This window comes from Poecilia reticulata, linkage group LG17 (assembly GCF_000633615.1).
Source record: "Poecilia reticulata strain Guanapo linkage group LG17, Guppy_female_1.0+MT, whole genome shotgun sequence".
Taxonomy (NCBI): domain Eukaryota; kingdom Metazoa; phylum Chordata; class Actinopteri; order Cyprinodontiformes; family Poeciliidae; genus Poecilia; species Poecilia reticulata.
In genome coordinates, this window is record NC_024347.1 from 6,223,215 (window position 1) to 6,235,601 (window position 12,387).

Consider the following 12,387-nt stretch of genomic DNA (forward strand, 5'->3'; position numbering starts at 1 on the left):
ATAATAATAATAATAATAATAATAATAATAATAATAATAATAATAATAATAATAATAATAATAATAATAATAATAATAATAATAATAATAATAATGACAACATACAATGTTATTACTGTATGTTATTATTTTCTGTAATAACTGCACAGAAAATCCTGTGCACTTATTACAGATAGAACATTTAGACATCACTTTTCACATGTTCAGTGTGCCTGTACATTATGTACATTTTTGGAAAAGAGACTGACTATTTACACTGCAGTACATCAATGCAGAAAAAAACAGATGTGCAACAACAGCAGCAATGTTATTGAAAGGGGCAGCATTATGTAAAATCAACTTTTTTGAGCTTTACATCATGTTCTTATGTTATTCCCTCGTCAAAAACACACCTGGAGTTTTGCTTTGATTTAAGGATGTTTGAGGAATCCTTTAATCTCCCGTGGTAACCATTCAGCTGTGCAAAACGCCTGGTTGGACCTAGCTCCTCCTTCGAGGACGAAGCTCCTCCTCAGAGCTGCAGTTTCCATGCCTCCCCTCCCCAGATCAGATCCTTCAGACTAGCCAGCAGCAATTAGCAAACACCTGGTGGAACTGGGCAAACGCTGGTAAAAGCGTTGTTAAAGTTTTAATAGAGGAACCATGTTGTGATGACTTTCTGAAGGCGGAGTTTCAGAGACAGAGCATCAATTTCATATGGTGTTAAATTATAAAGTCAATTTTATTTTAAGTCATACTTGATAAATATATCATGTCTACAATAACTGAAGGTGACATCCATCCTTCTATGTTCTTCCGCTTATCCGGGGTCATGTCATGGCGGTAGCAGCCTAAGTAGGGAGGCCCAGACTTCCCTGAAGGTGACATAGTTACTTACTTATTTTATAAACTGATACTCTGTGGCTGGAGAACACATAGTACTGGCCCTTTAAAAACATTCTGTGTGTCCCCCTGACCTGCAGCCCTCATCCTGCTCTTCTACCTGGTCTTCTACTGCTTCCTGGCCGGCATGTTCGCCCTCACCATGTGGGTGATGCTGCTCACGCTGGACGACTACGTGCCGAAGTACAGGGACCGCATCCCCAGTCCAGGTCAGTGTCCTCCGGCTCCACCTAAAGGTCTGGCACCACCATCTGCCACGAGCGGCCATGTTTTCTCTTTGAGGCATGCATTATTAATGCTCCTCCAGCTTAGATGCTGTCACTGTAAAGTGCTACTTTATATTGCTGCTTTTTGCATTGATCTGTTTGGAAGACTCTTCCTGAGTGATAACTAGAACAGGATCAGCTCAGTGGATGCTTCCTCTAATAGCCGTGTTTTGGTTTCACTCTCACTTTATGGTCGGCGTCTCTGTTTTGCAGGACTGGCAATCCGGCCAAACTCTTTGGACATCTCCTTCAACAGATCTGATCCACAGAAGTATTCACAGTATGTCCGAAACCTGGAGTCTTTCCTTCAGAGTGAGTGCACTCCAAGCCGATGAATTACAAAAAACCCCAAAAAAAACACGATCTGCAGGTGAACCAGTAGCAGTCCTTTGTTTTTGTGGACTTGGATCTGAGCAGAATTCTGTCCACATCATGTCTCTGTCAGGATATAATGACACGGAGCAGGAGGGGAACACGGACTGTTCTCCAGGAAAGTACACCCTGCGGGAGGAAGGGGAAGGAATATCGCAGAAAGCGTGCCGCTTCAGGAGGGCGCTCCTGAGTTTCTGCTCCGGCCTGTCTGACACTAACTTCGGATACCATGAAGGAAAACCCTGTGTGCTGCTCAAAATGAACAGGGTACCAAACGGCTTTCATGGCAAAGTCTGCCTTTTATAGCTGCTTACAGAAGTATACTTCATCTTTAAACTTTTTCACAAACCTTTTAGACTACAACCGTAAAACCTTCATTTGTTTCATTGGGAGTTTCTGTGATGCACTGTGGGTGGGGATAACGCTGGTCAACAGAGAAATAATCGTCTTGGGTTTGTCAACTGATTTAGGGTCATTTTGATGAGCTGAATCCAAAAATCACATTGGTTTTGCTCCATTAGATCAACTTTCTGAACTATGGAGCAACATGAGCATCAAAATGCAGATGCAGGACTTGTTCTCACATCTGGAGAATCTGGGATCAATGAGTGATGAGCAGGAGGAGAGATTCCATCAGGACAGAAAAGAGACGGAGAATTTTACACAATGAAGACGTGATGTTCAATTCACATGTACTTACACTTATTAGTGTTTATTATTCGATTCACAGAAATCCAAGTTTGTAACATTTAGTTAAAACCCTCGTGTTGTCCTCGGGTCAAAATGACCGAGATTTGTATGTGTTTTCCCTATACACAGAAAATGAGGACAACAGGAGGGTTTTAAATGTTACAAGACTTTTTTGGAAGAGAAATATTAATGGAAATGAATTGATAATGTCACAAAAATGTCATCAATTTAGTCAAAACATTGGATTTCTCTAAATCAAATTAGAATAAAAACCTGACCTGATTGAGAAAAATGGATGTCAGTTGCAAAATAAACCTAATTCAGTTTGAAAAAACATGGACAACTTACAAAAAACATATTTTTAACCCAGTGTAAAGACTTAGAATTAATTAAAACTATTTTTTAGATTTTTTTCTTTTTTTTTTAGAATTTTTAGCATTCATAGCGCCACAAACACAAATTCTACTCTAAAAAACGCTCCCATTTTTCAGTGGCTCTGTCAGGACGCCACATAAAGAAATGTGATTTATATCACTAAACTGCACACAGTAACTTTAATCATATTTTCAAATATACTGGAATTTGTGGAACTCTGGAGAACATAATTTTGATTTTTAACATTAATGCAAATTTATCAAGACGACAGTTAATCTAAATCTTTAAGAAATTTTCACGATAAATGATAAATAAATAATAAATGATAAACGATACGATAAATGACCACCTGCATGATGGACTACCACAGACAGCCAAAAATTTAACATTTTGGTCTAAATTCAAACTGCTGTGTGATGAAAAAACTAAAACTGCACATCTTCCTGAACACAGCTTCCTATTGTGAAGCATGGTGGTGGCAGCCTCATGCCGTGGGAATATTTTTTCTTCAGCAGGAAAAGAGAAGCTGGCCAGAGTTGAAGGGAAGATGAATGCTGTTAAATGCAGGGCAACACTGGAAAATAAAAATAAAAATAGAAAACTGTGAGAGGCTGTGAGAAAGTAGAGAGCTCCATGGTTCAGATCAAAGCTTGTTTATGTCTTAGAATAGCCCAGTCAAAGTCTAAATCTGTGCGATGGCTTTAAATAGCTTTTTATTGATGCTCTCCATGCAATCTGATGGAGTTTGAGATATTGTGGAAGAAAACTGGGACACAAATGTTATGTTATGGAAGTACAAAGCTGGTAGAGATGTGCCCTGATGGATTTTGCAGCTAATATTAAATAAAAGGTATGGGATGCCATATAGTCAAAAAATAACTGAAATAATTTGGATTATTTAGCTAGTCATATGAAAAAAAAGTAATATTTTTAGCATTTAGCTCCAAATTACATATTGAGTTAACGAGCATAATATTTTGGTTGAAGCTAAATATGTCACTTTAAACTAAATATTTAGCTCCAAATCAGATTTTTTGCTAACAGACATATATTTAGTTTGAGGCTAAATATTTAGTAAACAAGCTGAAAGTTTTTGCTTTAAACCTAATAATTAGCTACAAACTAAATATTTATTTATAGTGCCACATTTTTGTTTTGTTTGAAGCTAAGTACTTAGCTCCAAACCGAACCGTTAGCCTCAAATGACACAATTAGATCCAAACTAAATACTTATTTAGCAGGCCAAATTCCTAGTTTGAAGTTGAATATTTGTTTAGCTGGATGCTAAATTTTTAGCTTCCAACTAAATCCAAATATTCCAAACCAAACATTTAGCCTCAAATCACACAACTAGCTCCAAACAATGTATTTATTTAGCAATCTAAGCATATGGTTTGAAGCTAAATATTAATTTACAAAGATTAATATTTTGTTTGAAACCAGATAGTTAGTTTAAAGATAAATATTTAGCTAACAAGCTAAATATTTAGCTTCAAATTAAATATTTAGCCTCAATATAAATCTGTAGCTCCTATATTTAGTTTATAAATTAAATATTTATCTTGGTAATTAGATATTTAGTTTTAAACTATAACATTTATAGATGAATTAATATGATGGTGAAAATTTGACTGACAAATTAACCCCCATTTTGTTTCTTATGACAGGTTGAATAATCCAGATTATTGCTGTTAACTTCTGAATGTGTAACTTTAGCAGCATCCCACAGCATAGCCTCTGCAATGTGTCTGATCAACAGGATTTTTAGATTTTTTTCTTCTATTTTTAATTGTAGAAATCTTTGAAAACCACATATATCATTTTCCTTCCACTTCCACATGGGATCCTAATAAGATATGCTGTCCCTTTTGTCATATTGTGTAGCTGCAATATGACAAAACGTTATAACCTGTTATGAGAATGTTTATGAGCTCAGGCTCCTAAACGATTTGATTTGTTTGTAGCGGTGCAGCGTCCTGACAGTGACCCTCCTCCCGTGTCTCTGCCCTCACAGATCATCGGCTTGAAGCCCGGCGGGGATCCCTACATCAACTGCACTGTCAAAGTAAAAAATAAAATCTGAGAATTCTCGTGCAACTTTATTGTATGTGTATTTGTGTCTTTTTAGTTCTTCCATTAAAAACAAAGCATATTTATTATCACTGTGGATTTAATATTTCCTTTGTTGTTCTTTCACATTTTCCCTCTTTTTTTATTTTTATTTTTGTGTGTGTTTGTGTCTCATGTCTTTTTGCATGCTGTCACTGACGTCTTTAGGGTAAGACGGATATGTGAATTATCAGGATAAGGCCAGTAGGAGTAAGAACACATTTCTGTTATGTAACGGGTCATTACGTGGGCGCCTCCAAAACCCATCTTAGTGGCATTTTAGAGTTTATTTTTAGCCTAACCAGTGTCGCTCTTTTACCCCGGAAATGACACTTTTTTCAGACTAAACACAGAACAATCTCATTTAACTAATTCATTCAAATCTCTTTGCCTGGACCTCAGAGGGATGCTGCTTCTGCTCGTTCATGTCCTGTGTCATTTTGTCTTAAGAACATTTCACATTTGCTGTTAATTTAACACTAAACTACTTGCTTTTATCCAATGAGAAATTTAAACCTCCATGTATTCTTCCCTGCAGAAAGATAACCCGATCCAAATGCACTATTTCCCCAAAGAGGGACGTTTTGACCAGATGTATTTCCCCTACTATGGCAAGAAAGCCCATGTAAGTATCTTATCTTCCAAGGTGCATGTCAATGTATCTGAGAATATGTCTTACATGAGGCAATGAAATTCATTTTATGAAACATCAAATCTTGCCACACGTGTGTTACTTCTGATGTTCACCTGTTCTTACAGTGTCTGTAGGTGTGAAATGTGTTGCCATGCGTTACTTTTGCAGTGATGTCACCATCGTGTTAGCCATCAGTTTAGCAATCACTTGATGAAATCGCTTACAGGTTCTTTACACAGTTTATTAGCGGGTGAATATTTATTCACTGAATTCATCAAGACAGTCAGAGCCACTTAGATTTTTCTAAATGCTGATGTGACATTCATCAGTGCAGACAGAGCGTCAGCATAGCGTTGCTTGTTAATCGGGTCGTTGCTCCAACAGTAGCACTTGACATTTACACATGCTCTACTGTATTAAAAGATTTTTTCCTACTCGTTAAGTCACCCTAAAGGATAACCAAAACTAATTTTTTATTTCATAAGAGCCGCAATGATGTCAGTTTATTTATTTATTTTTATTTTAAACAATATTAAAATCAGAAGTTTGCATATATTTCCTTATAGTCCTTGAAAGATTTCCCTTTGAAAGTGAGTGACTCAGTTCAAATGTTTCTGTTGTCCCACAAACTTGTAACAATTAATTTCTCTGAAATATGAACTGATGTAACTGAGGAAGGTTTGTAGGTCACGTCAGAACATTGACTTTGTTGTACTTAAGGTGCTTTTGTAACTCATTTGTATTAATTATCTACAAATTAGCTTTTGTAGTTAATTTGGCAGTATGCTTCGGGTCATTGTCCATTTGGAAAACTCACTTCCACTGAATGTTTAACTTCCACTGAATTTTTAACTTCCTGATTGATGTCATGAGATATATGGCTTCAATATTTCCACATAATAGGGAAATATATATTAAGATTATTGTAAACTGCATCAATAATCCCTCTTGAAGCAACAAAGCACCAACATCATGAAGCTGCCACTTCCATACTTCCCAGTTGGGGTGCAACGATGACTGTTACGGCAACACAGTTCCACTGTAACTTCACCAGTCCGCTGGACACGTCGCCAGAAATGGATGTCTTTGTCTCTGAGTGCACTGGCAAATTGTAATATATCTGTTTCGCTTTGTTGCTCTTTGAATAACAGCTTCACTAGTTGGCCTTTCGGGCGCTGTGAATGGTCTCTTCACGTGGGCTTTGGTTTTGTTCTGCATCTATTTACGTTTCACCCTTAAAGACGTCCAGCTCTGTGAAACAGACACAGGGGGTGTCTTCCTGAACATTTTGATGGCGAGACATCCCACCAGTGTTCAGAACGGTGTGCATGGCACCTTCAGACATCTGAAAGTTGCACCAAATGAGGAGCACAGGTGTGGAGTTCCACAGTTGTAGAAGTTTATAAAGCCATCGCCGTGATGGAGGACACAGATTACTGGAAGGCATCGTAAAGTTAGCGTATGTAAACTTCAGAGTTCTAAGAAATAATAAGGATTTTAACATTTTTTACTCTTCTCTCACTATTTGTCATTTAAGACAGAATAATGGAAATCCTAACAAGCGTTTTTGGTCCAGTTTCTAGTTCAAATATCTTAGTACACTTGAAATAAGATAAAAATAACTTATAAGTAACTTTTTAGCAAGATAGTTATTTTAAGTAAATAATTATTTAATGGTGAAAAGTACTTGTTCCATTGGCAGATTATTTAACTTATAATAAATTTATCTGCCAGTAGAACTGGCCTTTATTTCTTGCTAAAATGTTACTTTTAAGTTATTTTGTTTTATTTCAAGTGTGTTCATGTATTTGCAGGAGAAACTAGATCAAAAATACTTGGTAAGATTTTGTGTTTTTGCAGTGTATGCATGTTGTCTGTATATGGTGAAGTGTGTGACAGTGTGAGCTGAAACGCAGGACAGATGCAGTTTTTCCTCAAACTGTGGTCTGCGAGCGCCCCCTAGTGTTCCATACGGTACTGCATATGAACGATCTTTATTTGCCGTGACGTGAGCTCAGTTAGCTTACAAAAGGACTGTGTTTAAAAATAATAATGGATACGTGGCTTATGACCGGATCACTCAAAAGAAAAGCTGAAGATATCAGTGGAAGGAAAACAATGTCAGGAATACTTATACAATACTACTTATATTTCATTTCCCTTTGGGATAAATAACGTTTTTTTTATTGATCAGAGGAATTTATGTCTGCAGGAATATTTTTCCATTTATGCAGAACTTTTGTTCTTAGAACATTATTACGATACATAGCATGCCACCTGCACACAGATCACGGTCTGTGGATGTGCTGAGTAACTTGGCAGTGAGCAGTGCTGCGCCCCACGCTGACTAACTCCATCTTAAAAAACAATTATTTACATCGGCCTTTCTTCATGTTGAAAGAAAATGTTAGTTTCTGCCAAAAGTCTAACAAACTCTAAATATCCCTAAAAATGTACACAACACCTGTAGTAGAGAACAATTTCTTTTTAGATTTCCATGTGTTTTCCGTCGTTGGAAAGCTTAAAATTCAGTCAGACAATTCAAAATGCCCCCAAGTATTTTTGGTTCATGGTTTTGTCCTGGCCAGTCACATTTACAAAACACCTCCCAAAGAAGACAACAATAAATGAGTTCAGAGGCTAACATTTTCAGTTCAGATTATATATATTATGATGTTGTGTTAGTGTGGGAGCAATTGTGGGTTAAGTTTGAGAAACACTGTCCCAGTGTCAGGACTGACGAAAGAGCATTTCCTCCCCGATGCAGGAGAACTACGTGGAGCCGCTGGTGGCTGTGAAGCTGCTGTTCACCAAGGAGGACTATAACAAGGAGCTGGCCGTGGAGTGCAAGGTGAACGGCTCCAACCTTCTAAACGACGACGACAGGGACAAGTTCCTGGGCCGCATCACCTTCCGGATCAAGGTGGTGGAGTAAAAAAAAAAAAATGGCAGAGGCGGATCAGGGGAGCGCACCTTGCCGGCCCCTGAATTTGCAAACGGATTTGCGATTATGAAAAAATTTTAAAAATTAAAAAAAATAAAAATAAAAAAAAAGGAAGGAAGTGTCAAATGTGTCACAAAGATTTTTCCTTTCTCTCTTTATTTCTTTTCTGGATATGGTATCGATGTTTGATGCAGGTAAATGTTTGGGCCTCCAACAGAGGAAGCCGTTTGGTGTCAGACGACCTTGATGACCTTCCTGACCATTCTTTCCATCTGATTTTTTTTTGCTGATCTCCTCAGAACAAGTTTCTGAACCAGGTCCTTTTCATTTCCTGTTGCACCGTTCATCCTTTACTTAGCACAGGTCCCTTTTTTTCTTTTTTTAGTGCTGATGTGATTTAATAACCTATAGCCATTGGAACCAAGCTTCTTGGAGCTGTTGTGTGTAATTGCTGATACTTCTTTCTTTTCATTTGTGACCTTCCTCCTGTCGGGATGAGTGTGTTTCGACCTCTGAATCTGTGTGAAGGGCCTCGTCACTCGCTGGTGTTGCGAGGACTTGGGTTCTTGCTGTGGGTAGAGCTGAAAATGTAGAACATGTTCAACGTATTTTTCATCTCAAAAAACTTCATCAAGTCATACCTTGATACTTGAGTATAGCCAATGTATCCTTGTACATAAAATACAAATTCCAAACGCCCTTTTAACTATAAATACATAGTGAACTTAAGCATATTTAGGGAACTATAGGTAGAAATTTGTCTTGCGCTGCACCAAGCCGCAGACCAGTCTTGTGCCGTCCGTCTGTCTGTTTGTGTGTCTGCATGTGTGTTTGTCCGTCTGTCTGTCTGCCTGTCTTCCTGTTTGTCCACCTCTTGCAGCTGATTGGGTGAGTCCCAGGACTGGGTGAGCTGCGTTGCCCGGGGCGGCGGTGTGTGTGTGGACAGTGAGGGTTTGCTGTTTTGAGGCAGAGAGGGACTGGAGAAGTATAGCGAGAAATAACTTCACTGCAATATGTACTGTATATCTCTATGTGATCTCTATATCTATCTGGGTCTCAAAGATTGTTTGTTAGCTTACTCTCTTCTTCAGCCTGTTTATCTGATTGTCTGCTGATCTATTACTCTTTAATGTACATATATATAAATATATATACACACATACACAAACACGTACACAAACATAAACACACACACACAATATCTACCATATTTACCTAAGTCACACTGTATTTTTGGTCACCAAACATAATGTCTGTGCACTGTAAAGAAATATAATTTAAGCAAAGATTTACAGAAGATTATCTTATTCAAAGCTATGTTTACACAGTCTTAAAAGGAACCTGTATTTAAAGGAACAACCTGTAACATCTCTTCAGGGTGCCTTAAGACCTGATTAAATAAATTGTGATTTTGAAGAAAAATAGCCTCATAGTTTTGTGGTGTTTTGTTGTTTCATTTAAATTTTAGTTTGTAGAAAATAAGTTTTTGCCTTTGTAAAGTCTACCATGTTAACTTAGCATGCTAACTTGTTTACTTTACTTTTTATGTCACTGTAGACAATAACCCCAAAAACTTCAATGTTCCGTCTTAAAGGGATATTTTTGGCATTTTTTGAAGCTGATTCTTTTCTTAAGAAATGATCCCAAGCTCCTCAAATAAACTGACTAGAAAAGGACAGAGAATCAAATGTTTTTTCATGTTTAAGGAATATTGTCCTTAAACATATCATATACTCGCCTGACTTAAGCAATACATCAGGTAAGATACTGTCTGCTTATGACTGATTAGTGTACCCAGGTGAAAAAAAAGCATACTTTAGTATACTAAATTTTAACATACTTTAATATACTTTTATCGATGTACTTAAACTGTACTATACCGCTCAAAAGATAAAGGGAACACTTAAACAACACAATATAACTCCAAGTAAATCAAACTTCTGTGAAATCAAACTGTCCACTTAGGAAGCAACACTGATTGACMMSRSGRRSSYYCSYSKKGTCAATCAGTGTTGCTTCCTAAGTGGACAGTTTGATTTCACAGAAGTTTGATTTACTTGGAGTTATATTGTGTTGTTTAAGTGTTCCCTTTATCTTTTGAGCAGTGTATTTTGGAACAACTAATTTTGTGCTTTGTATACTTTAGTAGTATTTAAATTGTATTAAATTACAACTAATAGTATATTTTAGTATACTATACGTACTTTTTTGGAACAACTTCAAGTGTACTTGGTGTACTTAAAGTATACTTTTTAAATATATTTCAGAGCTTTATTATATTTTGATATAATTATATTTTGAGTGTAATAATTCTGTCTCAGAATTGTATTAAAAATATATATTTAATATACCTCAAATATATTTTAAATATACTATTAATATATTAGTAATGTATTTAAATTACACTTAATTTTTATTTTTGATTTCCTGCTATTGATAATAAAGTACAATTTTAATTAATCGTCAAAGTCTTTATTCCTACGTACCTATTTTGAAAATGACATGCATAACTACACTACAGTACTTACATTGTTTTAGGCTAAAATTACATGGGAAAATTAATTACACAAGATGTTTAAGGTAATTCAAATTGTTTTATAACAGACATTTTAAAACTGTCTAATTTGAATCAAAACATTATAAACTTAACATAAATTATAAGTTTTCAGGTCAAAAGTGAACACATGAACATGAAAATTTAAGTGTAACAATAAAACATGACAGTGAGGATCAACGACAGGATATTCCCGTTCACTGCACCTTACAGAAACCTACAAAAAAGAACAATAGAGCAATTAAACAGAGAAAGCATTTGTATTTAAAGAGAACAGAAAAATGGCAAATAAAAAAATAATACTTACAATTTTAAGACGTTGTGGACTCGCCATGTATGTGACATCATCAGAACTGATGATGATTGGGACCAGATGCCTGGGGAGGAAAAACATTTCTGGGTGTCTTCTTTGCCTGTTTATGTTAGAAGTAGAAAAAAATAGTCAGCAATGTCATAGAATCAGTTGATGTTGGCAATAACTATGAAGCTGTTTTAAGTGTGGACTTAAGGAGACAAACTACCTTAAAATCTTTCCATCCATGATCTGAACACACTGATCATTGCAGGTCACCAGTCCATCACAGGGCCCTGAAAGTCAACAATAAATAAAAATAATGAAAGAGAAATGTTTAACAAGGAGAAAAATTCTTTCCAGTTACCTTTAAATCAAATCATGTTTATTAAACACTTGGTGTTGGTAACACACCAGTTTTTGTTGTTGAAAATGTAGCTAGCTTCTCATTAAAAAAACAAACTTACTTCATGAAGACGATGTGGAGGTTCGTCCTCAGGGCTGGTTGGTGATCTGGTGGAGTCAGAGCCTCTTCTGAGACAGGAAAGTCTTTAGGTTTTCCAACACCTGATTTCTCTGGCTTCCTCTTTCATCTTTATTTGCTTAGTCAGACTGCAAACATATGTTGAAGATAAAATCATTGATGAACGAGTTATAACAACCTCACAATACCAAAGTCTCTCTGTCTTCCATTCATCCATCCATCCATTTTCTTACACCCTTGTCCCTGAGTGGGGTCGGGAGGGTTGCTGGTGCCTCTCCAGCTAACGTTCCGGCCGAGAGGCGGGGTCACCCTGGACAGGTCGCCAGTCTGACGCAGGGCAACTCTGTCTTATCTGTCTCTCTGTCTTATGGAGCACAATTAAAACCAGGTTAGTTTATGAATTAAAGTATAAGTCGCAACAAACAACCTCCATGCAGTTATAACATAAAGCTGAATGATTACTGTAGTAATAATCATACAAGTCACAATAAAATTGATAAAATAATTATTTATAAAACCAATGTAAGTTATATATCTTTACTGCACTGTTTATAATTAAAAGAAGATAATTAATAAGCAAACTTACCACCAGATAGGAACACTTGGCAGCCTTCGTCCCTCCGGGCTCCTTTTGTGACACATTTACGTCACACATCTGAAAATTGATTGGATACTTTCTTAAAAATTACATCATGATTATCATTTTTTTATTGTATGCAATTTTAATAAATAGTAAAATATTATTAAGGCACTTAAAAATTCATACATATTCATTCATATTTTGT

The 12,387-nt window shown here is 36.4% G+C and overlaps 1 protein-coding gene across 1 annotated transcript in view; it reads left to right on the forward strand.

Moving 5' to 3' along the window:
* The window catches only part of atp1b3a (ATPase Na+/K+ transporting subunit beta 3a), an 11,361-nt gene extending 1,665 nt beyond the window's left edge, over window positions 1–9,696 (forward strand). Inside the window, exons 2-7 of the mRNA XM_008433333.2 lie at window positions 963–1,091; window positions 1,362–1,460; window positions 1,594–1,787; window positions 4,600–4,650; window positions 5,233–5,319; window positions 8,096–9,696. Of these exons, the coding sequence (XP_008431555.1) occupies window positions 963–1,091; window positions 1,362–1,460; window positions 1,594–1,787; window positions 4,600–4,650; window positions 5,233–5,319; window positions 8,096–8,263 (728 nt within the window). The 3' untranslated portion in view covers window positions 8,264–9,696. The remainder of the gene's footprint in view (window positions 1–962; window positions 1,092–1,361; window positions 1,461–1,593; window positions 1,788–4,599; window positions 4,651–5,232; window positions 5,320–8,095) is intronic.
* The last annotated feature ends 2,691 nt before the right edge of the window (window positions 9,697–12,387 follow it).